At 36.2% G+C, this 27,756-nt stretch overlaps 1 protein-coding gene across 1 annotated transcript in view; it reads right to left on the reverse strand.

Moving 5' to 3' along the window:
* Positions 1-25,180, reverse strand: part of LOC115898203 (thrombospondin type-1 domain-containing protein 7A-like) — a 336,275-nt gene extending 311,095 nt beyond the window's left edge. The window contains exon 1 of the mRNA XM_030932028.1: positions 24,754-25,180. Within this exon, the coding sequence (XP_030787888.1) occupies positions 24,754-24,931 (178 nt within the window). The 5' untranslated portion in view covers positions 24,932-25,180. The remainder of the gene's footprint in view (positions 1-24,753) is intronic.
* Positions 25,181-27,756: the final 2,576 nt, after the last annotated feature.

Below are 27,756 nucleotides of genomic sequence, written 5' to 3' on the forward strand. Positions count from 1 at the left end.
CTGTTCAGGACCTGAGGGAAAGCAGGCAGAAAAGGTTCATGGACACTGGGTAGTGAGCCAAAGCTGGAGGAAAGGTGCCCAGTACACAGTTAAGAATAAGCAAGTACTAGCCCCAAGCTTTCCCCTCTGCTGCTAATGTGTGCCTTTTAGGCCTTCTAAGTTCCTCATCTGCTACCCTTAGATCTTTAGGTCTTCCTCTCCACTGCTAACCTCAGACCTCAGGTATAATTTCTCATTTGCACAAAATACTGAATGCAGCATTTTTCCTTTGTAGACTGAAACCAATCTCTCTCTCTCTCTCTCTCTCTCTCTCTCTCTCTCTCTCTCTCTCTCTCTCTCTATATATATATATATATATATATATATATATATATATATTCTTCTTCTTCTTCTTCTTTATCTCTCACTTGTCTTATTTAATATTTGGTGTTGACACTATGACATGGACCAAAGTGATCACTAATAACTACTTTTTTACTCTGAAGTGTTTTAACAAAACAATGTATTTCCTAAGGAAGTTTTGTAGAATCTGTGTATTCCTCAGCCCTTCTCCATTGCACGTGGTAATTGGGGGCAGCCATATGGGTAGATGCCATAGGGATCACATGATACAAACTAAAACCTGTGAGGGACTGGGTGTGAAAGTGATCAAGGTGGAAATTTATTTGCATCAAGATTTCAAACTGGCTGTTAGCTACTGGTTGCAATAACACCCTGAAATAAGTGTTTGAGAGAGGAAAGTATTCCCAAATATACTACTTATTTGGGATATTAAGAGGGACTATAATTATTTTTGTAGTATTAATCAAGTAAAATCCTGCTTTCTTACAGATGATATAGAAAGAATATATGAAATAAAATGAAGTAAAATCATAAAATAAATTGTTGATTTTATAAAATTTTTCATTTGAAGATTTATATAACAGTAAACCAATTAGAATAACATTAAATAATGTAATTTTTAGTCTACCCAAGCCCCAAATTTATTTTGAATAAACCATTTTAGAAGTGACTTGAATTATTAATAGTACCAATTAATGACTGAAAGTAATGCGGTATACTTTTTATTTTTCAGGAAAAGATTTATAACACCTAAGGCTTAGTCTCATATATTCTGTAAAAGATCACCTGACTTAAGTTTTAAATCAGTAACATTTTGCTACAACTAAAATATATTAGTTAAATTCACCGTTTTTGCCAAAAATGTTGGCCTCCTGCAAAGCTAACTTTCTAAGACTATTTTCTCAGATATCAATAAGAACCAATAATTCTAAATTAAGTAATACCAAAATAAATGACACCCAAGAAACAAAACACTGTCACAGCAATACTGAAACTCACTCCCATACCTGTCTTCTATGCTCCCCATTGTTTCTTTGTCCCAAGAATCCCAGAGGGCCTCTCACTGCACCACTCATCTACACATTTTTCCATACACAACTCTGTGAAAGTCTCCTTCTCTATCCTAAGCTGTTCTGATTATGCCAGGGTGCTAACTTCTGCAGGGCAGTTTGGAAAGAGACCAAACACACACACACACACACACACACACATACACACACACACACACACACACACACAGCTATGGTTTGAATGTGTCCTTTCCAAAATTCAGTTGTTGCCAATGTGACAATATTAAAATGTGGGTCCTTTAAGAGGTGATTAGGCTCATGAGGACTTCCCCCCGGTGAATGGGATTAAGGCCCTCATAAAAGAGGTCCATAGAGAGGTCTGCTCTTTCTTGTCCTTTCACCTTCTACCATGTGAGGACACAGCATTTCTCGCCTTCAGAGGGTGCAGCCCTCACCAGACACATGAACCAACACCTTGGTCTTTGACTTCCCAGCCTCCAGAATTGTGAGAAATAAATTGTTCTTTATAAATTACCCAGTATTGGGTATTCAGTTATAGCAGCACAAAATGAATTAAGGCACAACTATACACCAAAATGAAAAAAAAAATAGGTTTTTCTATCATATTTAAAAGATATCACTTTTTTAAAATTAATAATACTGAGATAGATGGCTTGTGATTTGTTGTGTTAGTAAAGGTTTTAAAACTGTTATGCCCAGTTTGGTCATGTAAACTAGGTTCTTTATTCTTTACTAGCATGTGTATAAACTATAATAATTTGACAATCTGTATCAGGAGTCTTGAAAATATTCCTCCTTTTAACTAAAGAACTGAATTTCTAAAATGCACCATAAGGAATAACTCAGAGATGGGCAAAAAAGATATGCTACAAGAGTATCACGTATAGCATAATTTCATAATAAAAAAGCTAATGACCCAAATAGTCAGTATTAAAGGAATATTAAATACTTGAACCATACATATAATAGATATACCATTAAAATATATCAAATTTTCCGGGAATATTTTATAAAATAGGAAAATCATCATGAGAGTTATGAAGTGAAAAACATGATATAACATTATGTAAGCTAAATTAAGTTTAAGTAATTTATTCATTCATCAACCATGTGCTGATACCTAGTATATAATACATGGTGAGTTAACAAACATGACTAAGACAGCTTTTGCCTCAAGAAGCTCACATTTTCATGATAAGGGTAAGAGACACCTAAACAATAAAGTACCCAAAATCATTACCAGTAACTTGTTGGAGGCAGACACTGAATACACAGGTGAAAATAAAAATAGAGTATTGTTGTTAAAGTGCTGACATAAGTCAGGGAGGAGAATCACAAAAGCTTCATAGAGCAAGTGATGTTTGAACTGAATCTTGACAGGAGAGTCATTTTTGGATTCTGTAATCGACTATTATAGTTGTGGCTGTCTGTTGCTTATCTATCAGTCACTTCAAAGATGATATTACATTTTACTCTTCACAAGGATTTTTCTTTTTTGTGTGTCCCATGAGTGTATAAAAAAGCATAATTCACTTATTGCAGGAAAATTTTCATAGCCTTATGGTCACAGGCTTTGGAATGTATGAAATTTTATTTCATGTGAAGAGGAGAAATAAGAATTAACTATGGTAAACATTTCAGTAAGCATTATTATATCTTTAGGTAAGCTAGAGTTAAAGCACTTCCTACACTCAAAGGAACTATTTTAAGTAGTTTTGGAACTTGCCTACTTGCTTAATTTCTAGGCCTAATGTACATACTAACAACGTATTCCTTACAAACAAATGTTCATTGGTTTTCCTGCTAAGGCCCAAAGTTGAGTCTTATATGTACCAAAGCATAAACAATGTGATACATGGTTCAAGATAAATAGAGCTGAGAATTGTACCTAATATTTGATTTTATTCTATATTTTGGGGCTCAAGTTGAAGGTAGGGGTTCTAGAACAGTGAGTTGTATAAGAAAGTTGAACAAACTAACCATTTGGTCAAATTGCATGAAACTGAGGAACATGAAAAAGTATGGGATAGGAACAAATCAGCATTTAGAACTCAAGCAGACAATCCTATGGAGACATTACAAGCAACTGATTAAGGAAATCCAGACCAGGTAGAAACTGGCTCTTAGCATACATCTGGCACATTTAGAAAGAACAGGAGGTAAAACTGGCAAGAATCCCTGATGTTGTTGAGAGCACCAGCAGAGAGCTGTCCTAGGGTTTTATGGGTAAAGAGTGAACTATTCAGAGTGTGAAAGCCATTCGGATAGCTGTCTCTGTGCCTTTGCCATGTGATGTTCCTTCATCTCTCATCTCTCAGAGTTTTGCACATCCTTTGGAGGCCAGTACAAATGTAAATATCAGTCTTTTCTTGGCCCTTCCTTGCCCATCTCCAGCTCAGATAAGCTAGTCACTCCCCTTCAGTGATAGCCCCGATTACCCTGATTACAATTGCTATGTCTACATCTCCTTGAAAGATTACGAGCTCATACATGTCTATACTTCCCCATAGCTAAAGTTCAGTAAAATGTTTGTGTAGTAAATAAAAGAGCTTAGAGGGCACCCCCCCGATGCTGATGTTACTGTTTTATTTGTAATAGATCAAAATTGGGAAATGGGGAGAATAACTCTGCTAGAAAGAAGAAATATCAAACAATTTGTCTTCACCTCAGATTTAACTTTCCATTCCAGCTGACTTAATATGATGCAACCAATAATAAGAGAAACACCATAAACATGTACATGTACGCAAAATTATTGACAATATTAGCTCGGCCCTAGGATGGTTTAATTTCAACTTTCAGAAATGTGGTTGTGAATAGAACAGTAAGAGTCTCCATAAATTTTTGAATGTAGAAAACCATTCAGAAAAAGTTCGAAACATTTAAATATCCCTTAAAAGTACACAATTAAATTAGGAAGACTAAAAGACTACTCATACTCAAATCAGGTTTAATTCAGCCTTCTGCCAACTAAATTTTTTTCCCAGAACTTCCTCGTTGTTCTATTACAGCAATATGTTTTTATTCATAATGAAGATACTGAACTTCAAACTTCTGAAGACATTTCTGCATCACAATAAGCTGCAGATTAAATTATGTGGCATATGATGTTAGTGTTAAGGATATTTTATTAGTTTACAATATTTTAAAACTTGGTGATTTGTGTGTAATGTCTCTTTTGTCCATTAACCTGACTTAGATTAAGAAAACAAATTTCCTATGCACATTAACCAATAGGATTATCAAGCACTCACACACATACACACACACATACACACAAACTTAAAACAATGACATGCACTGTACACAAGTTATGTAAAGACCTTCAAAATAGAAAGAATATTTCAAGTTTTCCTCTGGGTTAAAATTGCTATCTTTATACTTAAGGAGTGAAATGGTTTGTGTGCTCATGATGCATTTAGGAGTAGCTAGTTTTCTTCCTCCTCAAGAGACTTTTTTACATTGGCCCAAGATTTAGGAAGAACCAAGCATATATATGAATTCAAATTAAAAATCCTATTGTACTAGTGGTAAGAGAAACCTACTGTATAAATCCCTGAATACTGACAGTCCTAATTTTCATCTCCTTCATCACATGCCCTAAGATATATAGTATCTTCAGAAAAGTCGTTTTTAAAGTACACGAGACAGGATGGGAATGTTTCCAAAGTCTATTTACTGTAATGCTTGCAAAGGATTTCATTTGAATACATTTATACTAGTTCTTTTACCTGCAATAATAAATTTTAGCTCATTTCACAGCTGTATCCCATACAGCAGTCCACACTAAATATATCAGCTTGGCTGCCTGCGGACAAATATAATGATGCTTGCAGGTTTTCATTTGGATTCTTTCTGGGAAGAAAAGAAAAGGAAAACTACAGCTGGAATGCAATTCTCCGTTTAAAGGACACAGTGAAAGTCAGCATTTTCTATTGTTGATAATATGCTTATTCATGAAATTACATCAGTTTATATACTTGAAAAAGATTTCCTGAAATTAAAGGTAGACTGCAATATTGTATCAAAATACAACACAGGTGGTCAGACAAGGGAGGTGGGAGAGAAGGGAAAAGAACCACTGAGCATAATGAGAGACATTTGAAGAGACAGTGAAAGAAATCTGAGACTATAAAGGAGAAGAAAAGAAAATTGTGTGTGGTGGGGGCGGGGTGGGGGGAGAGAGGAAGAGAGAAATGGGGAGAGGGAGAGAGGGTGCCCTGTTAGGTTTTTTGGGAGACACACAGATGAGGAAGATTTAGAATCTTCTGTTGTGTGGTGTTCAGTTTAAACTCCTGTGTTATTTATTTTCAAGAAAATTCACAGTAAAAATCTGTATAACCCTTTACAAAATGAATTTAAAAATGTAAATATACTGAAACTGAATATTTAGTTATAGCTTGAAGCAGCACTTTATACTTCTAAATAAGATGCATTGCATCGTGAAACAATATGGGAATATACTTACATTTAATTATAGGACAACAGATTTTATAGATAAAATATGTTATCATTTATGTTAGAAAAGTGAAGGAAACTATGAGAGAAAATGGCAAAATCTCAAGAACATGGTAAAGTAATCAGTCAACACATTACATAGTCAAAATATTTTTCAAAACACAAGTCTATAATCATTTACTCTATCTCCCTATACTTGTGTGAAAATATTAAATCCAAATTTCTGTTGTCAGCTATTATTTATACCATATAATGCTAATTTAAATCTTAGAGACTTAATCTTCACAAAACTGGAGAGTATTTTCTCTGACCTTGGCTTTTTCAATCAAAATATTAGAAGCATACTTTAAAGGACTTTATAGAAAATTTCATTTGTATGTATATCATAACATCAAAAGACACCATGATATGTGTCCTGGCTGCTAGTTTTATACTAAGAGTATGGTTTGGGTTAAATCACTTAACTTCAGTACCTGAGTTTCTTCTTTCATTAAAGGAGAAGAATGCCCTATATTAATGAAGAAATCGTGAGAATTTAGTGAAAGAACATGTATGCATGAGTGCTTGGGGAATTACAGAGTACCACAAGAATACAAGGAAGTATTGTTGTTCTACCCACTAAGCTATAAAAAGGATATAGGCACCTTCAAAACAGATTAGCATTGAAAGTTTTTATTGGTATAATTTAGATTTCTCTGCAACTTTAAAAAACATTGATAAGTCATGACAGCTCTGCCATCCCAACTACTTTATTTTTTTCTTTATTGAGGCCTTCACTATGTGATCACATTAAAAACCCAAAAGGAACTTCTTGTTGGCATCCTATTAAGTGTGTTCATGATTATTTCAGCAGATTTTCTTCCTAAATGCACTTTTATTCTTATGAATTAGGTCCCCTAAAGCATGTTCCTATATTTTAATTACTTATCTTCTAATTACATGTTCTTAAATGACAATTACGTTATATCTGAAATTCATAAAAAAAATAATATGTATTATGCTGTGCTGGGTTTAAAAAATATGGTTCAACTGGGCATGGTGGTTCACGCGTGTAATCCCAGCACTTTGTGAGGCCGAGGCAGGCAGATCACAAGGTCAGAAGATCGAGACCATCCTGGCCAACATGGTGAAACCCTGTCTTTACTAAAATCACAAAAAATTAGCTGGGCATGGTGGCATATGCCTGTAAACCCATCTACTTGGGAGACTGAAGCAGGGGAATCACTTGAACCTGGGAGGCGGAGGTTGCGGTGAGCCAAGAGAGTGCCACTGCACTTTAGCCTGGGTAACAGAGCAAAACTCCATCTCAAAATAATAATAATAATAATGATAATAATAATAATAATAATAAGGCTCAAACAGTTTGGCAGTTTCTCAAACAATTAAAAATACAGTTACCATAAGATCCAGCAATGTAACTCCTAAGTATACATTCGAGAAATGAAAATACATATCCACATAAAACTTGCACATGAATGTTCATAGTAGCATGATTTATAATAGTCAAAAGGTAGGAACAACCCAAATGTCTATCAACTGAGGAACAAACAAAAGGCAGTGTATTTATCCAGCGGAAAACTATTTAGCAATAAAAAGGAATGAAGTATTAATACATGTAAAACATGGATAGACTTTGTAAACATGATATGTGAAGTAAAAGGTCACAAAGGATCATGCAAGTTATGATGCCATTCATATGAAACGTCCAGACTAGGCAAATAGAGAGAAAAGGTAGATTGGTATTTGCCCAGGACTTGGGGTGATGTCTAAGGGATGCAGGATTTCTTCTTGGGGTAATGAAAATGTTCTTGAATTGATTGTGGTAATGGATGCACAACTAAAAGCCATTGAATTGTACACTTTAAATGGGTGATTGCATGCTATGTGAATTCTATCCAATAAAGCTGTTAAAAGAATGGCTCTTTGATAGCACTCCCAAGTATTCAGCAAATGACTAACAAAGGAGATTCATCTCATTTATAATAACATGGCACAAGAGTAATTTTCACTCTAATTTCCACATTTTCATAAAATGCTCAAAATAATTTAGCTTTTAGATGATCCTACCAAGGTAGAAAATTATTGCAAGAAGAATGATCTTGAAAGCTCTGAAAACTTTCATCATGATTTGGGAAATCATGACTTTCACAATTCTGCAGTGCTTGATCAATCAAGGTTGAAGAACCACCTTGTCTGCTTCATAATATTTATTCTCTTCTCATGGAACTTGCACAGCTGAAGCAGTTCAAAACCACTTCTCTTATAAAACAGGCTGAGAGAACTAAAGAAATTAGATTAAATATTGCATTAAGAGACAGGGAGAGAAATGTATCTTAGCAGCAGTCAAAGCTCTCCTTATGAATTATTTGATTTCATAAATCCAAATCCATTTTGATGACTCTCCCATTAGAGGTATGCAGTCACCACAGCAGACTCTCAAAAGAAGCTGTTCGATAGAATCATTGGATCTTCTGATCTTTGCTGCATTTCTGTGATTATCTGTGCCAGTTCATGAACAGCAGATGCCTTAATCCTCATCACTCCTCTCTCCACAGGACCCATGAACTAATGAGAACAAATGAAGCACAATGCATAGAGAAATGTTGATGTTGGCTGGAAACATGGCTGCTCAGACACTTTAATTTGAATTTGTTGTTACATATACTTTCATGTAGCCATTCTCTAAAACTCAAAAAAAAAAAAAAAAAAAAAAAAGAATCTTTTAAAAATCTTTTTTACCCTCCATTTTTAAGCTTCATGTTTTTGAAGACCTGATATGATTGTCAAAGGCAAAGGTTGTCAATCAATGCCCCATAGTCCAATTTTGGCCAGCTAGACACTGCATTCAGTCAACGGTATTGTCCTTTATGCAATTTTTTTGTTTCTAGTTGAACCTGGTCTCTACCTGATTGCAAGTGATAGACCTGAAGCAGGGTAAGGGAGTGGTGTTGCTTCCCTTAACCAGGTAGTCCACAACAGAGAAGAGTTGAGTACAGCCGGCCTTTATATCATGCCTCATCTACTCTCCTCATTTGTATTCCCTTTCACAGAACTCATCAGGGATGAGTTCTATACCTGTACATTTAAATATATGTACATATATTTAAGCTTTACTTATTTTAATATTACTTTACTCAAAACGGCAGAGGAAAAAATAAAATATTACATCATTCTTATTAATAAACCTGAAAGGATGCTACACTATTGAAATTACTGCATTTAATTAGCACTACCTAAGATAGCATTTCTCTTGGAAAGTTTGCAAGGAGAATTATAATAGTTCATTTAGATGAACAATCATATAAAACTCATATATTCACATCTGACTTAACATTTACAAATATATCCTTTCATTCCTGACAATATTTTATAAACTCAAATAGACTTGAGCTCCTAGATTCTATGAATCAGAAAACAGCAAATAAACTTCTTATTATTACGAAAAGACTCTGTCATCCATCCATTCCCTTCTTCTCCAAACTCATATCCACCCTTCTTCCCACCCCAAATTACTCCCTACTTTTTATGACTCCAAACTTCTTTCTAACCCCGGAAACATGCCATTTAATTTTTTTCACAACTATTCCTTCTCTGCCTGGAATTCTGTCTCTCTATAGCCTTTCTCCATTTGTAAACTGATTATCTTTCAGACTTGTGTCTTATGAAAGTTTTCCTTCCCTGTCTCATTTTGCAAGAGTATTACTCCCTCCTCCATTTTACATCCATATATGTTTATATTTTTGTAATAAGTTCACTAGCCTCAAATAACTTATTTACACAGGATAGAGAACTCCTTGAAGGACCTCGTGTGCTATTCATGTTTGTTCCCCTGCACCTGACACACAGATCTTGCCATAAAATACGTACTAAGTCCCTGCCAATTAACACAAACTGGGGAATAAAAAGATCACTTAATTCAGACTGTGAATGGAATCCCCTGAAATAGTTGTGCAGTGCGATATATGTTTTTATATAGATACCTGTAATCCACATTATTCCATCTGGGTCTGTTACCATTCTTGTCTTAATGGTGTCATAATCAATAGAAACCATTGACAAGTAAAGTTTTAGAGAAATAGTGTTCATGGATATGCTGGCAGGTAGATGCTATTAGAAAAGTACTTCTTGGAAATTTGTGCAAGCATTGCAGTTTGAAAACATTGTACAGGCACCAGAGTGGCAAACACAGGAAGATGGTTAGACATAAAAAGGGTCTTAAAACAAAAGCTGTAAGTTAGTGGAAGGTAATGCAAGGACTTTCATAATAGCTTTTATGAGTGGGTTATCGATGAACATAAGCTTGGCACAAAACTTTGTAAAATAAAATCTTAATATAAAATTTGTATAATATTTTAGTAAAAAATGTCTATAATTGCACACATTTTTAAAAGTCACTACTATAAATATCACATAAAAACAAATTTTAGGAGGTATAATTTTCATAATATCAGGTAAATGATGAAGTCCTGTGTGATAATTTAGCCATATATTATTGCATTATTTGCATGTGCCTGTATATGTATATATTCATGCATCTAGATATGCAGACATGTATATGTGTGTGATTATGCCTATAAAGGTGCATCAAATTATTATTGTGATTCTGACATAAATTTACAAGTGCTTCACAAATTTTAAAGAACGTACAAATAAATGGGTTGTAATGGACATGAAATAGTTGAATAGTTGTCCCTCCTTCAAGTTGGGAGACAACATTTTTATTTCCTTCAGAATATTTTGGATCACATATTGACGTGTGAAAGTGGGATATTCATATCTCTCTCTCTCTCTCTCTCTCTCACACACACACACACACACACACACAGACAATGCATCTTAGAAGAGGAATTTAAGAAAGGAAGTCTCATCATTAATCGTACACTTCCACCATCCTTTCATTCACAGCATCACTGAGCAGGAAAGTCTTGCCAAGAATAATATCAGGTTTTCCAAGCAAAGGAACTTTGGGACCCACAGTCCCACTTAGAGAGTCAAACCTCCAGCACTGCCTACATGGCTAAGATATGCACAATCACAAGTAAAATTAAAACACTGAGGCAAAATGCCTGCATTTAAAAACCATACTTTGAACAACCTTACAGTAAGGCTGAGCTTTGTAGTTTCTCTGTTGACTCTGACCACAGGTACAGAACAGAGCAATGTCAGATGCAGAGAAGCTTGACATTCATATGCAGATCCAAGGAGGAAAAGGAAACAAAGTAGAAAAGGAAAGGACACAGACAGATTCAGGAGACAAATTCTGTACCAGTGAGCAGTTCATACCAGGATTATAGCCAAGTAAGGGATAACATTTACTGAGCACTGGCTTGTGCCAGGTACCATCTAAGTACACTATAGGTTTATCTCAAGCTATCTTTAAAATGATCTGTAGAGGTAGTTACTAATATCATATCACATGGTATAGCTATGAAATAAAAGAGAGATTAGAAATCACATTCCTAATAAATAACAAAATTAGGTCAAAATTCATGTACTTCTGACTCAGAAGTCTGTTCTTAAACATCTTTTTATTGACTACACACACACACACACACACACACACAGACAGACAAATGCACACAAACATATATTTATTTAACTAGTTATTGATTAGGTGCTTCTTTCTAAGCTGTGCATTCAATTCTTTGCAACTAATCTGTAAATCCCTGAATACAGTGGAACTCTGTAACATTTATAGTCACATTCTGATTTTTGTAGAGAAAATAAAAATAACTTGTAAATAGTGCAAATCAAATAGTCACTATGTGTGTTCCGATACCACTTCTTCTCTGGTACAATAGAGAACATACCTACAAACACATCCATCTACAACACTCAGAATGTCCTGTTATTGCTAGTGCTATAATGGTCCAAGGGAAAACATTTTATACAGACTACACAGAACAATTAGAAAGTCCTGTATTGGCCACATACCGTAAGTTAAATTATTTCAGCTACATAATCAATGTCTGTGCCCAATACATTTGCTTGGGAAATTTAATTTTCCATCAGGCAGTATTGTTCTAGGTTAGGCTGTTAATAGTGTACTATATTTCTATTATCACGCACACCACCTATCCACTTCTGGGTCATTGTTTACCTATCTCCTTTCTGAGTGTGCTCAACAATTTGCGTCAATGGGAAGGTCATGGGAGTAACCTAAGTAGCAGGCTGACTTAACAACTTGGTTTCAGGTCAACTTACTAGGGCTTCAGCACAGTGGACCTTCACTGTTTCCCGGAAGTTCAGAAAAATGTTGCATCTCCCACTTTTTCCCAGACTATGGCTTCCTCAGTGCAAAGCAAGGAAAAGTAGATATGCAGCTACATGATTTATTAACCATACCAGAGTCTGCTAGGGATACAGGAGGTATGTATTACACTTGAAAATCTCACCAGCTTGCAGGCTTAACGCAATCTTTATTATATTTGCTTATTTCCTTCTACTTTAAGATATAATTCATAACTCCCAAGGTATTCCTCTCAAGGGGGAGCAAAGTGTAGGACCATCTACATTTATTCCTCACTTAATTCCCATGTTTTTTTTTTTTTATTATTGAACAATTATCTTCAGTATGTGTCATTCTATCAGAACAATAAAAAGTGGAATATGTGCAGCACAGTCTGGATTGAGACTTTGAACTCTGCCAGCTAAGAGTTAGCTACCTAGTCTTGCTACTATTACTCCTACAATTAACAGAATGCAGATCTATCACCAAAGAACATCTGCAGATGACAAGCAGATGAAACATCAGGTTAGTAGGGAACTGCAAATTGAAACAAGATATGCATCCATTAGAATGGCTAAAATAAAAAATACTAAAAACACCAAAAGTTGGTGAGGAGTGGAGAAACAGGAACTCTCACTCACTGCTGGTGGAAATGCAAAATGGTACAGCCACTTTGGAAGGCAGTTTGGCAGTTTCTTATAAAACTAAATATATTCTTGCCATATGATCCCGCAACATGCTCCTTGGTATTTACGCAAATGAACTAAAAACTTACATCCACACAAAAATATGCACATGAATATTCATAACTGCCCAAACTTGGAAGCAACCAAGATGACTTTAAATAGGTAAGTGAATAAACAAACTGTAGTATAGCCAAAGGATGGAATATTTTTCAGCGCTCAAAAGAAATGATCTGTCAAGCCATGAAAAGGCATGTAGAAAACTTAAACACTTATTGCTAGTAAAAGAGGCCCAACTGAAAAGGCTACATATGGTATGATTCCAACTATATAACATTCTCCAAAAAGCACAAATATGGAGACAAGTAAAAAGATATGTCTTTGCTAGGGATTTGGGAGGCGGAAGGGAGAAATAGAAGCAGCACAGAACATTTTCAGGGTAGTAAAACTATTCTATATAATACGGTAATGGTGGATAAATATCTCTACATAGTTGTTAAAAATCCTTAGAATGCACAATTCTAAGAGTGAATCCTAATGTAAACCATGAACTTTGGTTAATAATAATGTAGTAATATTGGTTCATTAATCGTAACTAATTCACCACACTAGTGCAAGATTCTAATAATAGAGGAAAATAGTGGGAGAATGGGAACATAAGGGAACTCTGTACTTTCTGCTTAATTTTCTGTAAATCTAACACTGCTTAAAAAATAGTCTATTAAAAATAAAATCATTTTAATCCAAGCATCGTTCTCCCATGCTACCCCTGCCTCCACCCCACACACCAACGACAAATGAGAAAAACAGCTAAAGCCCAATGCGTTGTGTTCTGCTCAAGAGCTGGGCCTGACCCCCGGGCTCCACGGCCAGCCTCCTCTGTCTAGTGGGAGGCAGCGCCAGGGATGCCTTCCACGGTAGTACAATATGCATGGCTGGTGAGGGGTGGAGGTAGGATTTTCAGAATCTTCTTGAGGTTCCTCTGTTTAGCTCCTCGCCAGCCGTCTTCCCAGCGCCTCTCTCCCGGAGCAATGAATCCCGTCAAGAGTGGCCCCTACTCAGTTGTGGACTGTAAACTGTCCTTCTCTTCTCTGTTCTCTGTCCCACTCTTGTCTTCAATCTCCCCTTCCTCCCCATTGAACTTGTCATGGGCCCACTTGGGGCTGGTGCTTGGTTTCCGGAACATGAACCGGCGCTGACCCGGAGGTCATCATGCAAGCAATACTTCTTGCTTTTGGGTGTGTACTCTGGGTCCCACTCCCCTTCCCGGTTTCTTTTTGAAAATTGTTGTTGCTGTTGTTGTTATCGTTGCCAGAGTAGTTGCCTCTGCCCTAGCCTCTTCCTCTGGCTCGAAATTGAAAGGTTCCTCAAGCTCTGCCACCTCCTCTTTCACTTGGACACAAAGTCTTTGGTCCCCAGTCTCGATTTCTCAAAGCCCGTGGTGTTCTCCCTGTCTCGTCAATGTACTCTTCTGCTTTGTAGGAGTGAGATGAGTGGGAGGAAGAGGAGGAGGATCTGGACCTGCCTCTCACCCTCCGGTACTTCTTCTGCTTCTTTGATCCTTTATAAGTTTTCTGTTTTCTCTGCTGACCTTTCCCTCGAGTAGATGGAGTCTCGGGAATTCACTGATTCTCTCGATTTACTTCGTTTAAGATCTCTCTCCTTATTTTTTTTTTACAACGTTCAATATCAAGGCTGAGATCAACAGGATCATCTTTATATTTTTCCTCAGCCTTGCAGCCAGGTTCTCTGGGACTTTTCATTTCAGAGGATGCAATGGCATCTTTATGGCTAGGTCCAATTATGCATCAGAAACAATAGATAGTTTACTTTTTGGTATCCTTGCTCCAAGTATTGCGTAGTTTCCCTCATCCTTTCCCAATATGCTATTTTTTTTTTAACAAATTTATAGGGTACATATGCAATTTTGATACATGCATAGATTGCATAGTGATCAAGTCAGGAATTTTAGGATATCCAACATCCAAATAACGCACATTGCACCCATTAGGTAATTTCTCATCATCCATCCCCCTCTCACCTCCTAACCTTCACAAATCTCCTTTGTCTATCATTCCACTCTCGATATCTATGTGTACACATTTTTACCACCCACTTATGAATCAGAAGATGTGGTATTTGACTTTCTGTGCCTACCTCGTTTCACTTAAGTTAAAGACCTCCAGTTATATCCACACTACTGCAAAACACATAATTTTATTCTTTTTATGGCTGAATAGTATTATATTGTATACATATACACCATACATTTTCATTGTCCATTCTTCTGTTGATGGACACTTAGTTTGATTCCATATCTTTGCTATTGTGAATAGTACTATGATTAACATGAGTATAGGTGTCTTTTGATATATTGATTATTTTTTTCCTTTGGGTAGATACCCAGCAGTTGGATTGATGGATTGAATGGAAGTTCTATTTTTATCTCTTTGAGAAATTTCCATAGTGTTTTCCATAGATGTTGTACTAATTTACATTCCCACCAATTGCATAGTGGATATCGAGCACTTTTCTATATACCTGTTAACCATTTGTATGTCTTCTTTTAAAATGCCTATTAATGTCCATTGCTCACTTTTTAGTGTGATTTTTAAAAACTGAGTTGTTCAAGTTCTTCCAGTATATTCTGATAAACAGTATATTCTAATATCTAGTATACTGCAGATGTTAGTCTCCTGATGGATGAATAGTTTGCAAATATTTTCTCCCACTCTGCAGGTTGTCTGTTCACTCTGTTGATCATTTATTTTGGTGTGCAGAAGGTTTTTAGTTTAATTAAGTTTCATTTGTCTACTTTAGTTTTGTTACCTGTGACTTTGAGGTCTCAGTCATAAATTGATTGCCTAGACCAATGTACAGAAGAGTTTTCCATAGGTTTTCTTTTAGTATTGTTATAGTTAGGAGTCTTATGCTTAAGACGTTAATCCCTCTTGGGTAGATTTTTGTATGCAATGAGAGACAGGGGTCTAACTTCATTCTTCTGCACATGGAAATTCAATTTTCCCAGCACCATTTATTGAAAAGAGAGTTCTTTCCCCAATGTTTGCTTCTGTTGGCTTTGTCAAAAATCAGTTGGTTTAAAATATGTGGCCTTATTTCTGGGTAATCCATTCTATTCCATTGATCTATGCATCTATTTTTATACTAGTACTATGCTGTTTGGGTTACTATAGTCTCATAACATAATTTGAAATTGGGTAATGTGACTTCTCTAGTTTTGTTCTTTTTGCTAAGTATTGCTTTGGCTATTTGGGTTCTTTTTTATGGCTACATATGAATTTTAGGATTCTTTTTTAATTCTGTGAAACATGGCATTGGTATTTTGATAGAGATTGCATTGAATCTGTAGATTTCTTTGGACACAACAGTCATTGTAACAATATTAATTCTTCTAATTCATGAGCATGGGATGTTTTTCCATTTGTTTGTGGCATTGAAAATTTCTTTCATCAGTGCTTTGTAGTTTTCCTTGAAGAGATTATATATGTCTTTAGTTAAATTCATTTGTAAGTATTTTATTTTTGCAGCTATTGTAAATTGGATTGTTTTCTTGATTTCTTTCTCAGCTAGGTCTTTATTGGTATATAGGAATGCTTTTAATAGTTTTATCACTTCCCATTAATATATACTTTTTTGCTGTGTAGGTACATAGGAACTACATGCATGGGAACCACCTGAGTATTTGATTTTTTGATCTAAGTAACTAGTGAATTCTGAGAACTAACTGTGCAATGTACACCAAGAAAGAAAGACAAGACAAGAAAGACAAGAAATTTCCATAGTGTTATATAAACAGCAGTGTTTTAAAAAACTAATTTAAATGATATAAACAGCATAGTTTTAAAAGATATAAACAGCAGTGTTTTAAAAAACTAATTTAAATGATCACCTATGAAGTAAAAACAAAACAACTCATGAAACAGAAACAATTCTACTGTGACAACATTTAATGCTGTCATCACTTGAATGCATTTTAAACTATTAGTGTAAAGTTCTGATGAAAAAAATTAGAAAAGATATCTACCTTATGACTCATTGGCATCTCTATTTCACAGTCTACACTGTCTCTTGTAGTAGGAAAGATATATTTTCTCAAGTGCCACATGCTCAGTGCCTCCTTCATTAAGGGCCAGTCTAATGTGCCTTTATATTAATTCTAAGGGATCCTGTCCTATACATTCACTACACTGAGGGATTTCCAATCCTCTCTTCACAAAGAAACCCCACTATCCAGTATTCTCATTCTAACTCATATCAGAGGTCAAGAAACTTGAATTCCTCCTAAAAGAACCAAAACCACAATCATACTTGACCAATAACCTAGTCAGAATCTCTTCCCCTCACCATCAGGCTAGTCCTCTATACAGTAATAATCGGCAGAAGAAAATCTGGATTATGTGCCATCCTATTGTACTCTTAATCTCAGTTATGATTGGGGGCTGCCGACATTTTACAAACCAGATAGTTGTGTATAATTTTCAGGAGTGACCTAAGTTACCCCTGTTTCATTGAAACAGTTAAAGATTCTTAAAATTCCCTGAGAATTTGACTTTTTGATCCAACCAACAAATATACCTTTTTCTTTTTCTTTCTTTCTTTTTTTTTTTTTTTTGAGACACAGTCTTGCTCTGTCGCCCAGGCTGGAGTGCAGAGTGCAGTGGCACGATCTCGGCTCAATGCAAGCTCCATCTCCCAGGTTCACGCCATTCTCCTGCCTCAGTCTCCCAAGTAGCTGGGACTACAGGCGCCCGCTACCATGCCTGGCTTTTTTTTTTTTTTTTTTTTTTTTTTTTGTCCTTTTAGTAGAGACAGGGTTTCACTGTGTTAGCCAGGATGGTCTCGATCTCCTGACCTTGGTATCCGCCCACTTCGGTCTCCCAAAGTGCTGGGATTACAAGCGTGAGCCACCGCGCCCAGCCAACCAATATATTTTTAATGAATTCTGAGCACTGATGGTGCTATGTAAATTACAAAAGAAAAAAAGACCAGACATAAACTGCAGTGGTTTTTAAAATGTATTTAAATGATCACTTACCAAGTAAAAACAAAGCAATGTGTAAAATACAAGCAACTATACTGTGACAGCATTTAATTTAGAAGTGATAGGAAACAATGTTAATTTCAAGAATGTAAAATATCAAATTTTTGAGAAATCCCCTGAGACACAATAACAAAATGAAGTATAATAAGTTCTGTTTACATAAGTAACCCTAAATTTGGTGCTCAAAACATTTTTATAGTCTTTGGTATGTGCTGTCTACACATAAGTGACAAACTAATAAAAAATATGTCTATAATAAAATAATTTCTTTCTATACTTGCTTTTTTGTCTTTCATGCTGTCCTTTAGTTGCAGAAAACAGATTAAGTATGCTAGACCAGTAAAATTTCTTTAAGTTACATCATTTTTAGGAGAATAACTGGTAAAGATTGGTAAGAGAACTAACAGTTTTTGAATGTCTGCCGCGTTTAGGTCATGGCAGTACATGCTTTCTGTTTATTACCTGTTGAAAAACCTCATAAATGCCTTCTTACTTCAGAACTTGTGTCATTGTTCCAAGGTGAAAAACAAAGCCAGATAATTGATCTAATTTAACCGGTCAGGTAGAGGTAAGATGTAAACAGTGGTTTGTCTGATCTCAAAGTCTGTGTTCTTTCCATTCTAAAATGGTGTCTCCCTTATAAACTGGAGTATCTACTAGTCTGGTTAACTGTATCAATTTGTAATTTCTAGTGCATTTACTGGAAAAGAAAAGATCCTTAAGAGAAGGCTAATGCACATTATTGGGCTTGCTCCAGGTCATAAACTTAAACAGCTACTGTACCATCTGACAGAATAATAGCAATAATAAAAACTATCATTTACTGAACTTTTAATATGTGTCATGTACTCTCCTAGTACATTACATACATTACCACATTTATACCTCAGAAAACCCCTATAGAAATCCCATTAATCCATATTGGAGATGAAGGAAAAAAATTCAGAGAGACAAAATAACTTTGTAGGTAACATGAATAGAATATTTTCCATCCATGTTGCCCCAGATTAATGTTGACACCCATGCTCTCTCTACCCTATTCCATCCTTCTCATTCATGAAATGAGAAAACGATGTGACATTCTGAATAAAAGTAAATTGTAAGAACAATTTAAGTTCAAAACACTTGTGCTAGGATAATGCCACCTGATATTATGACTACCTGGAATGATATCCCTCTCTCCTTAGTTAATTAAAGATAGGTAGAATTAAAACAGATATATTTCCCTAAACATTGGAGAGTATGTTTTATGCAGAGTAATAAGTACTATTAGCATAAGTACACAAAAGTTAAAAAAAGATAACATTGTTTTTACTAAAGTTGAAGAACAAAAGCATAATTTTAATGCAATTACTGTATAAAGGACACAGTGACTGTCAAAAATGGCAATGTCCTGCATTACATGAATCCAGTTCAAAAGTGTTTAATGTGAGTATACTGCCTTGACAGAAAACACATACCTGTAAATACCCTATCACCTGAATTCTAAATAATGGCTATTATGTATATATTTATTGGATTTCAATATAATTTCATCATTATGAAAATAAATTCAATTAATTCATTAAGATATTTTTGAAAATATATCTATGACAGAAGTTGATAGAAGTTTATGTATTCAATATTTTTGTCTTATTAAGGTTAAGTCAGTTGCATTTTGCTTAATTCATTGACACTCTTAATTTGGAATTGCCAAGTGAATATAACTAACCATAATTATTACAGGAACAATCTCATATGCTAGAATGATAAAAAGCGCAAATGTCCCTGTAATCCCAGAACTTTGGGAGGCTGAGGCGGGCGGATCACCTGAGTTCAAGAGTTCGAGACCAGCCTGTCTAACATGGTGAAACCCAGTCTCTACTAAAAATGCAAAAATTAGCCCAGTATGGTGCCAGGTGCCTGTAATCCCAGCTACTCAGGAGGCTGAGACAGGAGAATCGCTTGAATCTGGGATGCAATGGTTGCAGTGAACCGAGATCATGCCACTGCCCTCCAACCTGGGCAAAACAGTGAGACTCCGTCTTAAAAAAAAAAAAAAAAAAAAGTGAAATGCCATTAACACTTATTAGTAACAGTAGTTATTCATCTTTCAGTGATATGAATGCTATGCCTCTTGTGTGTATGAAATATGTTTTCCAATTATTCAAAGATAAGTTATCTTTGAAATGACTGCGATACAAAGGTGCTGAAAATTTTAACTTTTATATATTATTTATTTAATTAATTTTTAGAGACAGGATCTTGCTCTGTCACCCAGGCTGGAGTACAATGGTGTAATCATGGTTGACTGTAAACTTGAACTCCTAGGTTCAAGCAATCCTCCCACCTTGGCCTCTAAAATGTTGTGGCATTATAGGTGTGAGCCACCCTGCCCAACAGACTTTTGTATTTTAATAAATAATTTTTAATATCTTAAATTCTGGGGTTTTCCTCCTTATAAAACAACAACACTATAGTAGACAGACTTACATACCACTTACTCAACTTTATTGATACTATCTTTTCTACTCTCTTGTGTTTTATTCAATCAAGTTTGTATCTCTATACCTAAAATGTTTCCCAAAACACTGTGAATTATCTTACCAAGTTAACACACTTGATATTTTCTAAAATATTTTAGAATCCCTAGCCTTTCTAAATTTTTTAAATACTTTTTGCCACAATCTCCTTAATAAAATACCTTCTTCATCTAGTGTATCTTGTCATTTGCCTTGTACCTTTTCTGATCATATTTTCTTAGCCTGTTTCTCTAGATTTTCTCCCACTGTGGCCCTTTATATCTCAATATTCTCTGTGAAATATCCTGGCTCTTCTTTTCAATATTTTCCTTGCTTTAATGATCCCTCCCACTCCCATGGATTGAAATATACATTTATTGAGTTCCATGCTTACACCTTTGGCCTAACTCCTTCTCCTAAACTGAATCACCCATTCACTAATTTTCCCATGAGATATATGAGTCTAAATATGTCATTGCTACCTCAAGCTCAGTATATCTGAATTAAATTGATATTCTTCTTAACAACACTAAGAAATCTGTTCTTCTTTTTTTTGTACCTTGTACTTCCATTACTGGCTACAGGCATGATGGAAACCTTGATGGCGTTTTCCTACTTTCCCTGGAAGGCACTGTATCTCCTGCACCCTAAACCTAAGCTAACGTTGCTTCAATGTGACCTCAAGCCCTCTTCTACTCACTCTTCACTATAACTTCTATTGTCAGAGTTCTGTTCCCCTTTGTCTCTCAGTCAACAACTCACGTCACTGGCCTTCCAGCTTCTAAACTCATCTCTCTTCGTTCTAGACAAACAAAATATCACTCTTCTTCTCAAAGTTTCCAGTGGCTACCACCTGCTTATAAGTTAAACTCCAGTATCTTACCATTGTTTGAAAGTTTATTGATAATCTGGTCCTAACTCACTGAATTGGCATGAAATCTTTTCATTGCTATCCAACATCTTGGGCTTGAGGTACAGTGTACTACTGGGACTTCTAGATCTAGGAATGCTGTTGTGCCTTTTCATTTTTATTTTCTTTCTTCTCTCTGCTTAGAATGGCCTTCTACTCCTTCCTCAGTCAAAATCCAACTCATCCTTCAAGACCCAGATATATATTAAATTATCTTTGAAACCCTTCACACCTCCTTTATCAGTCAAGTAACCTCTCTGTTCTTATAATGTTCTATTCATGTGTATGGTATGCTATGTTGTAATTGTGTATTTATAGTATTGTTTAATTGTGAGTTTCTCCTAAAATCTATAATCAGTTGAATAATAATTTTTTTAAAACAGTTAATTGTGAGTTTCTCGAGAGCAGGGATGGCAGTATCCCATTCAGCCTTTACCACAATGGTTACATATTTTAGGTCCCATAGTTATTGAGGAATAACTCTTTGTTGTGAGTTGAATTAATAAAGCATATATAGATAGATACATATTTAAGATTGCATATAATGTATAAGTAATTAGTATTGTATATGAATATATTATATGTATACACACATGTGTACAGTTGGCTCTTGAACAATATGATTTGAACTGGGCAGTTCAACTTACAGGCAGATTTTCTTCCACCTCTGCCACTCCCTGAAACAACAAAAACCAACCCCTTATCTATCTTCCTCTTCCTCCTCAGCTTATTCAATGTGAAGACAATGAAGATAAAGACCTTTATGATGATCCAGTTCCATTTAATGAATAGTAAATATACTGTCTCTTCCTCATGATTTTCCAAATGTCATTTCTTTGTCTCTAGCTTACTTTATTGTAAGAATATAGTATATAATACATATAACATACAAAATATGTATTAATTGACTGTTCATGTTATCTGTAAGGCTTCTGATCAATAGTTGGCTATTAGTAGTTAAGTTTTGGAGGGGTCAAAAGTTATACATAAATTTTCCACTGTGCATGTGGGTCAGCACCCCTAATCTGTGCATTGTTCAAGGGTCAACTTTATATACCCTTATTTGTTGTATGTATGTATTTATGTGTATACTTATAATATATGTATCTGACATATGTATTCATATATATGAAGCACTTTGGGGATCAAATGGGCCCTTAGATATCATTTTATCTATTTAATGAATATTACAAAATAGCCAAGAACCAAAGTCATTAATGACTTTACCAAAGTTCTACAGCATGTTAGTAACATACACAGTTTGAGTTCCTGTCCCAGATCTTCATCCAATGTAACAACTTTCACTACGTCATTTTAATTCAATAATCTCATCATTAATCTGATTCTCTATAATCCTCTTTACCAAGACCAAGCTTACCCTATTGGAACAGACATTCTGGAGTATCTCACCTCTTTTCTCTTCTGGTTCCCTTCTTGCCTGTTTATTTTCATCAAGTGATACGCACATAGTGATTCTGTAACCTCTAAATTTTCATTTATGGTATATCCTTTTTCTTTAAATATTTTCTAGTTCTTTTGAGAACTACTTTCAACTCCATTACAAACATACTGAAGTCTCCTTTCCCTTTGATAAAAAATAATAAAGAAGTCATTATTTTGCTTTCCAGTTGAATGAACTATTTTTTTTTTTTTACCAAACCAAGGATCATGATTCAAGAAATATCTTCAACATCCTCATCATACTAGCTTACATTTGCATACAACTTTGAAGTTTACCAATCACTTTTTCATGACTTATGTGATTTTCACACACTGCAGATAGGCAGAAGAAGGTGTCATCACATTTACATGCAGTTGAGAAAACTAAGGGTCAAAAGTTAAGTGAACTACCAAAATTCCTATAGCTAGCAAGAGCTGGGACTGGCACTGGAATCAAGGTCTCCATACCATTGTTTCTGAGAGCTTCCCACTATTTTAAGCTGTTTATTGGCTTGTGTTCCTTCCATGACATTTATGATGACATATATTGACACCTCAGATGCTGTACAGTGAATGTTGGTCGGACTGTTTTCCATCTGAATTATTGCTTGGCTCTTATTACTTTGCTAGTATAAATTTCAACTAGGCAAGTACTATTTTATCTTACCCTGACTTACCTAAGGAGCTCTTCCCAAGCATCCATATGATACCATTTAACGGTAAATTATAATTTGAGTAATGTTTGTCATTATGAATGTGTTTTTGACAAGTAAAACCCTAGCTTAGACTAAATTAGAGATCTTCAACTCTTTGTTTCAAATTGAAATAAATTAGTTTTATTTTATTTGAATTCATTACTCAACGGATCTGCAAACTTAAGGTGTTAGCAAAAATAATCTTGCTTTTAAAAATGTGTATGTGTTTCATGTAATATTCTAAGAAAAATTGTGTACTTTGACTTTAAATACATTTCTGTATAATCTCCTCACTAAATGTCTAGATAGCTGCAACTTCTTTAAAAATTTCAGATACCGATATTGATGCAATCGTAGAATAAATTGAGCTGTCTCTTCAGCAGTGGTACAGAGATGGGTTGAAGCAGGAAGAGACCCACTCCCTGAAACTTGTTTGCAACCCCATGACGAATACATACTTTCCCTTTCAACTACAACATTCTCTTAATGTTTGGCATGACCGAGTTATTCTTAAATTACCCCCTAGCTCTAAGCAACAGGGATAATCTTTTCCCATTTTATTCCTACGAACACGTGAAGTTTCAGGTCCGCTAAAGAATTCTCAATGTTTTTTAATGGACAGAGAAAGTGAGCCTGCAGAAAATGGGTTAGTAATGCCTCACTTTGCGTTGTTTTCCTGCCTGTCACGGCCCCCGCCAGAACCTCCAAGCACTTTGCCAGGGGGTACTGATGGGCAGTTAGTAGCTGCTTTTGTTGGGTGGTTGAAAAACAAAGCAAAATAATTCTCAAGGAAGGAAGGGGAAGTTTGAATCCAGACATCCTCAAAGTTGTACACTTTAAAAATCCTGCGATTCACTAGTTAAGAATTGAGTTTTCAGTCTTTCCGGAAGGTTCACTGGAGCCCCATTCGCCTTTAATTGTTGGAACCGCCCTCACTTGGCTTGTTTCTGGGGTGTCCCACATAACACAAAGCTAAAGTTAACAAATTCAACTCTATATCCACAAATGTTGTGACAGCGAGCATATTGCTTGCCTAAACAATAAAGACCGAGGCTAAACTCTGCTTATTCTTTGCTAGAAATGTGTTTAAGAAACTCCTAGTAGAATGAAAATCCAGAGGTTAAAAATATTGCACTTCATTATGGAAGTGCAGCGTTGCCCTCATTACGGAGCTGCGAGAGAAACATTCCAGCTACTCACTGTTGCCTCTTAGTTGTTATGCTTTTCTTTCCTAATTGTATCGGACATGACCTATTTGCTTCCTAAGAAATCATACTTTTTACCTTAGGATCCCAGCATAACCGAGCCATCCAAAAGCACCGGGGTCCCTACAGAAGCCCATCAGCTCCTTAATGTGGCCCCAGATGTGAAGATGGGGAAACGGTAACTCCGTCCCACTTACCAGTCTTCCACAGATAGAGGGTGGGCACCTCCGCCTCGCCCTGTGCCGCAGCCCTGCCGGCGGCAACCGGGAGCAGCAGCAGCAGGAGCAGCAGCAGCGGCAGCAGCTGCAGGACGCCCCGGCGCGGCCCCGCAGCGCCCCGGCTCCCGGACGCCCAGCGCCTGGCTTGCAGCCCCATGCCGCCCGCAGCCACTCCAGGGTCCAGAGCCGTAGCACGCTCGGCAGGGAATTTTTCTCCGCTCTTGGAACGTCTTCCCAAAGAGTACAGAAAGCAAAGCTCTTTCCTGCTATTGTTCGCTTCAGATGAGAAGGAGGGAGAGTGCGTCTAACACCAGGGAACAATAGCGTCCGCGGTGGTGGCCGTGGCCGCCGCCGCCGCCGCCGCCTCTGGCGGGGATGCTGCTGCCGCTGCCATTCCGCGCAGAATGGCAGGTCCTGGCGGCTCCGGAGGCAACTGTCCTCAGGGGGCCCCAGCTGACTGAGCAGGTCTGCTAGGTCTGGGAGGCAGCGCAGCCCCCGCCAGCTGGAAGGGGAGGAGGGGGGCGTGAGCCCAAAGGAGCAGAGGGGGCTGGAGGCAGAGGGAGGCGAGAGCGCGAGGGCGAGAAAGGGAGCGAGCAAAGGGGAGAGGGGCCAGCCAGGCGACACCCAGTTCCGACATACCCGCCTAAAAAACTCCCGTGCACATGGTGCGATGAAATATGTTTGGAAGGATGCACCAATAAAAAAAATCATCACCCGGCAGATTTCAGAATGACAAATAACAGGCATTGATATTCACTGTCATCCAAGGAGTCAAATGCTAGATCTAGTGGCATATTATTCTTAGTACGTATTTACACAAAGCATCAGTGTTTATTATCTATTTTTAAGCCATGGCTTCTGAATTACTTTGTGTGGGGAGCAGTATTTGAGATCAGATGTAAAAACACTAGAGCAGAAATGTTTACTTGTCAAAATGCACTTAAACACTTCTTTAAATGTTGTTTTCAACTTAATCTATTCTCAATAAAAATATGAGCAATATTGATACTCTGACAAATTAAATTGTCTTTTAATAACATTTAAAACTGAATTAGTATTTAATGAGTATTTCCAATGCTACCTAATTACATAAATACAATTGTACAAAAATAAAACCTTAAAATTAAAATTATATTTCAGGTATAGAGTTCTGTCCCTTCATCTACTTCTTTCTCTCAAAAATATGCTACTTCTATTCAGATAGTTGTGAGTCAAATTAAAGGTCAAACTGAGTCAGTCATGCTGTCTGGATATCTTGGAATTAGTAAATTCTTCATTTAAAATTTCCCTGACACCAATTTTTCTTAACTCTTACTGTAGCAAAATGCCTGTCACCATCTAAATAAAGAACCACATGTGTTTGCATATTTTGTCCTTTGTGTTTCCATTTTCTTCTACCAGTAGTAATAGAAGAACGTGTGTGAAGTCAGATAATGCTTTACCCTTTCTCCTTCTCCCTTTAGCCAATAATAATATCTTCTATTATTAATTAATTTCATAGTAAAGCTAAAATAGTAGGCATTTAACCATTAAAATTTCAGCACATGGAAAGCCAAAGAAAACTATTATCCCATCAGCAATTTTCAGCCAAATACAATAAAATTTTAAAAGCAGGAAAACTACTTTTTATGAATTTACTCCAACACAGCTACCCAAGAGTTTAAAATGAGGAAGCTACTGTTTCTGAAAGAGGAAACCTTCCATAAGGGTTCCTCTTGGGACCCTTGTCATTTTGCAGAGCCTTCCAGACACAGCCCTTCTGCATGCATTAGATTAAAAACAGGTTTGATCAAATAATTCCCAGGTCCTGCCTGTTTAAGTATTCTGACATCAGAGGAAATTAGCTACGTTGAAGGTTGCAAATTTGGTCTTTGTTTACTTTCCACTCTGTTAGGCCTCTAAGAAGGAATTAAAAGCTCAGAGAGCCCTAGCTCTGTGAGTCTGTGATTAGGAGAGATAAGCTAGTGTGGCTTACTATTTCTTCACTGGTGAAAAACAGGCAACAATCAAAAGATTATAGGTTGATAAGGAATAAAAAGGAAGCCTGATCCTAACTAATGTATGATTCCCTGAAGGATCACTTCTTTTAGCAGTTAAACCACAGAAGAAAAAGGGACCTGCTATTGCTTCCTGGGTTCTGTCGTTTCAGGAAAATTTCCTTGTCCACTCCACAAGGAATCATTTTCCCATCCTTTCTGCTTATATTTTTCAGTTATTGTTAGTGCCCTGAACCTTGAAATCCTCTAACTCTGGCACAGGAAAGATTTCAAACTGGACATACTCTGCTAACAGCAACCCATTCTACGCATTCGTGGGAAGCGCCAGTCAATTCACCAAGTGGGAATTCATTATGTAACAGAGGACAGAGAATCTGAGGAATTAAGTTAATGTGCAAGGTAATTACCCAGCCCTTCAAAAAGCCATCCCACACTATACTTAATAGCTTATTGTCAAAAGAAATTTTAAGATTCTGATCTTTATATTTACCCATGGTGGTATAATAATAACTCAACTTGTCAAGAGTGTAAACATCATAGCTACAAATTCAAGCATTATACAGGGTCAATTTCTAGGTTAAAATTTGCTGCCATTTACGATACACAATTATGGTGATATGTTCTGCAGTAGGGTTTCAAAATAGCCAATAATTGGTTTCCTTTTTTTCAATTTCAATGTACACAAGGCCTAGGAGTTACACACACACAAGCACATACACAAACACACACAATTATCAGCAAAGACATCTCTGAGCAAGGTTAGAGAATCCAAGTCATATAAACATTTGTCTCCACACCTGCCACACATTTGTTCATAACAATGTCATTATTGCACTTGAGGACAAAAATGTATGGGTCTCTGAGGAGACAAAAGTGATGTATGTATTCTGATACATGTTCCTTTGTGAAAGGTATAGTGTCTAGGTAGATAAATCCTATCAATAAAACTGATAGATGGTAAGAGATAGCAAAACATAGTAATATT

The sequence above is a fragment of the Rhinopithecus roxellana genome, chromosome 6, assembly GCF_007565055.1.
Source record: "Rhinopithecus roxellana isolate Shanxi Qingling chromosome 6, ASM756505v1, whole genome shotgun sequence".
Taxonomy (NCBI): Eukaryota; Metazoa; Chordata; class Mammalia; order Primates; family Cercopithecidae; genus Rhinopithecus; species Rhinopithecus roxellana.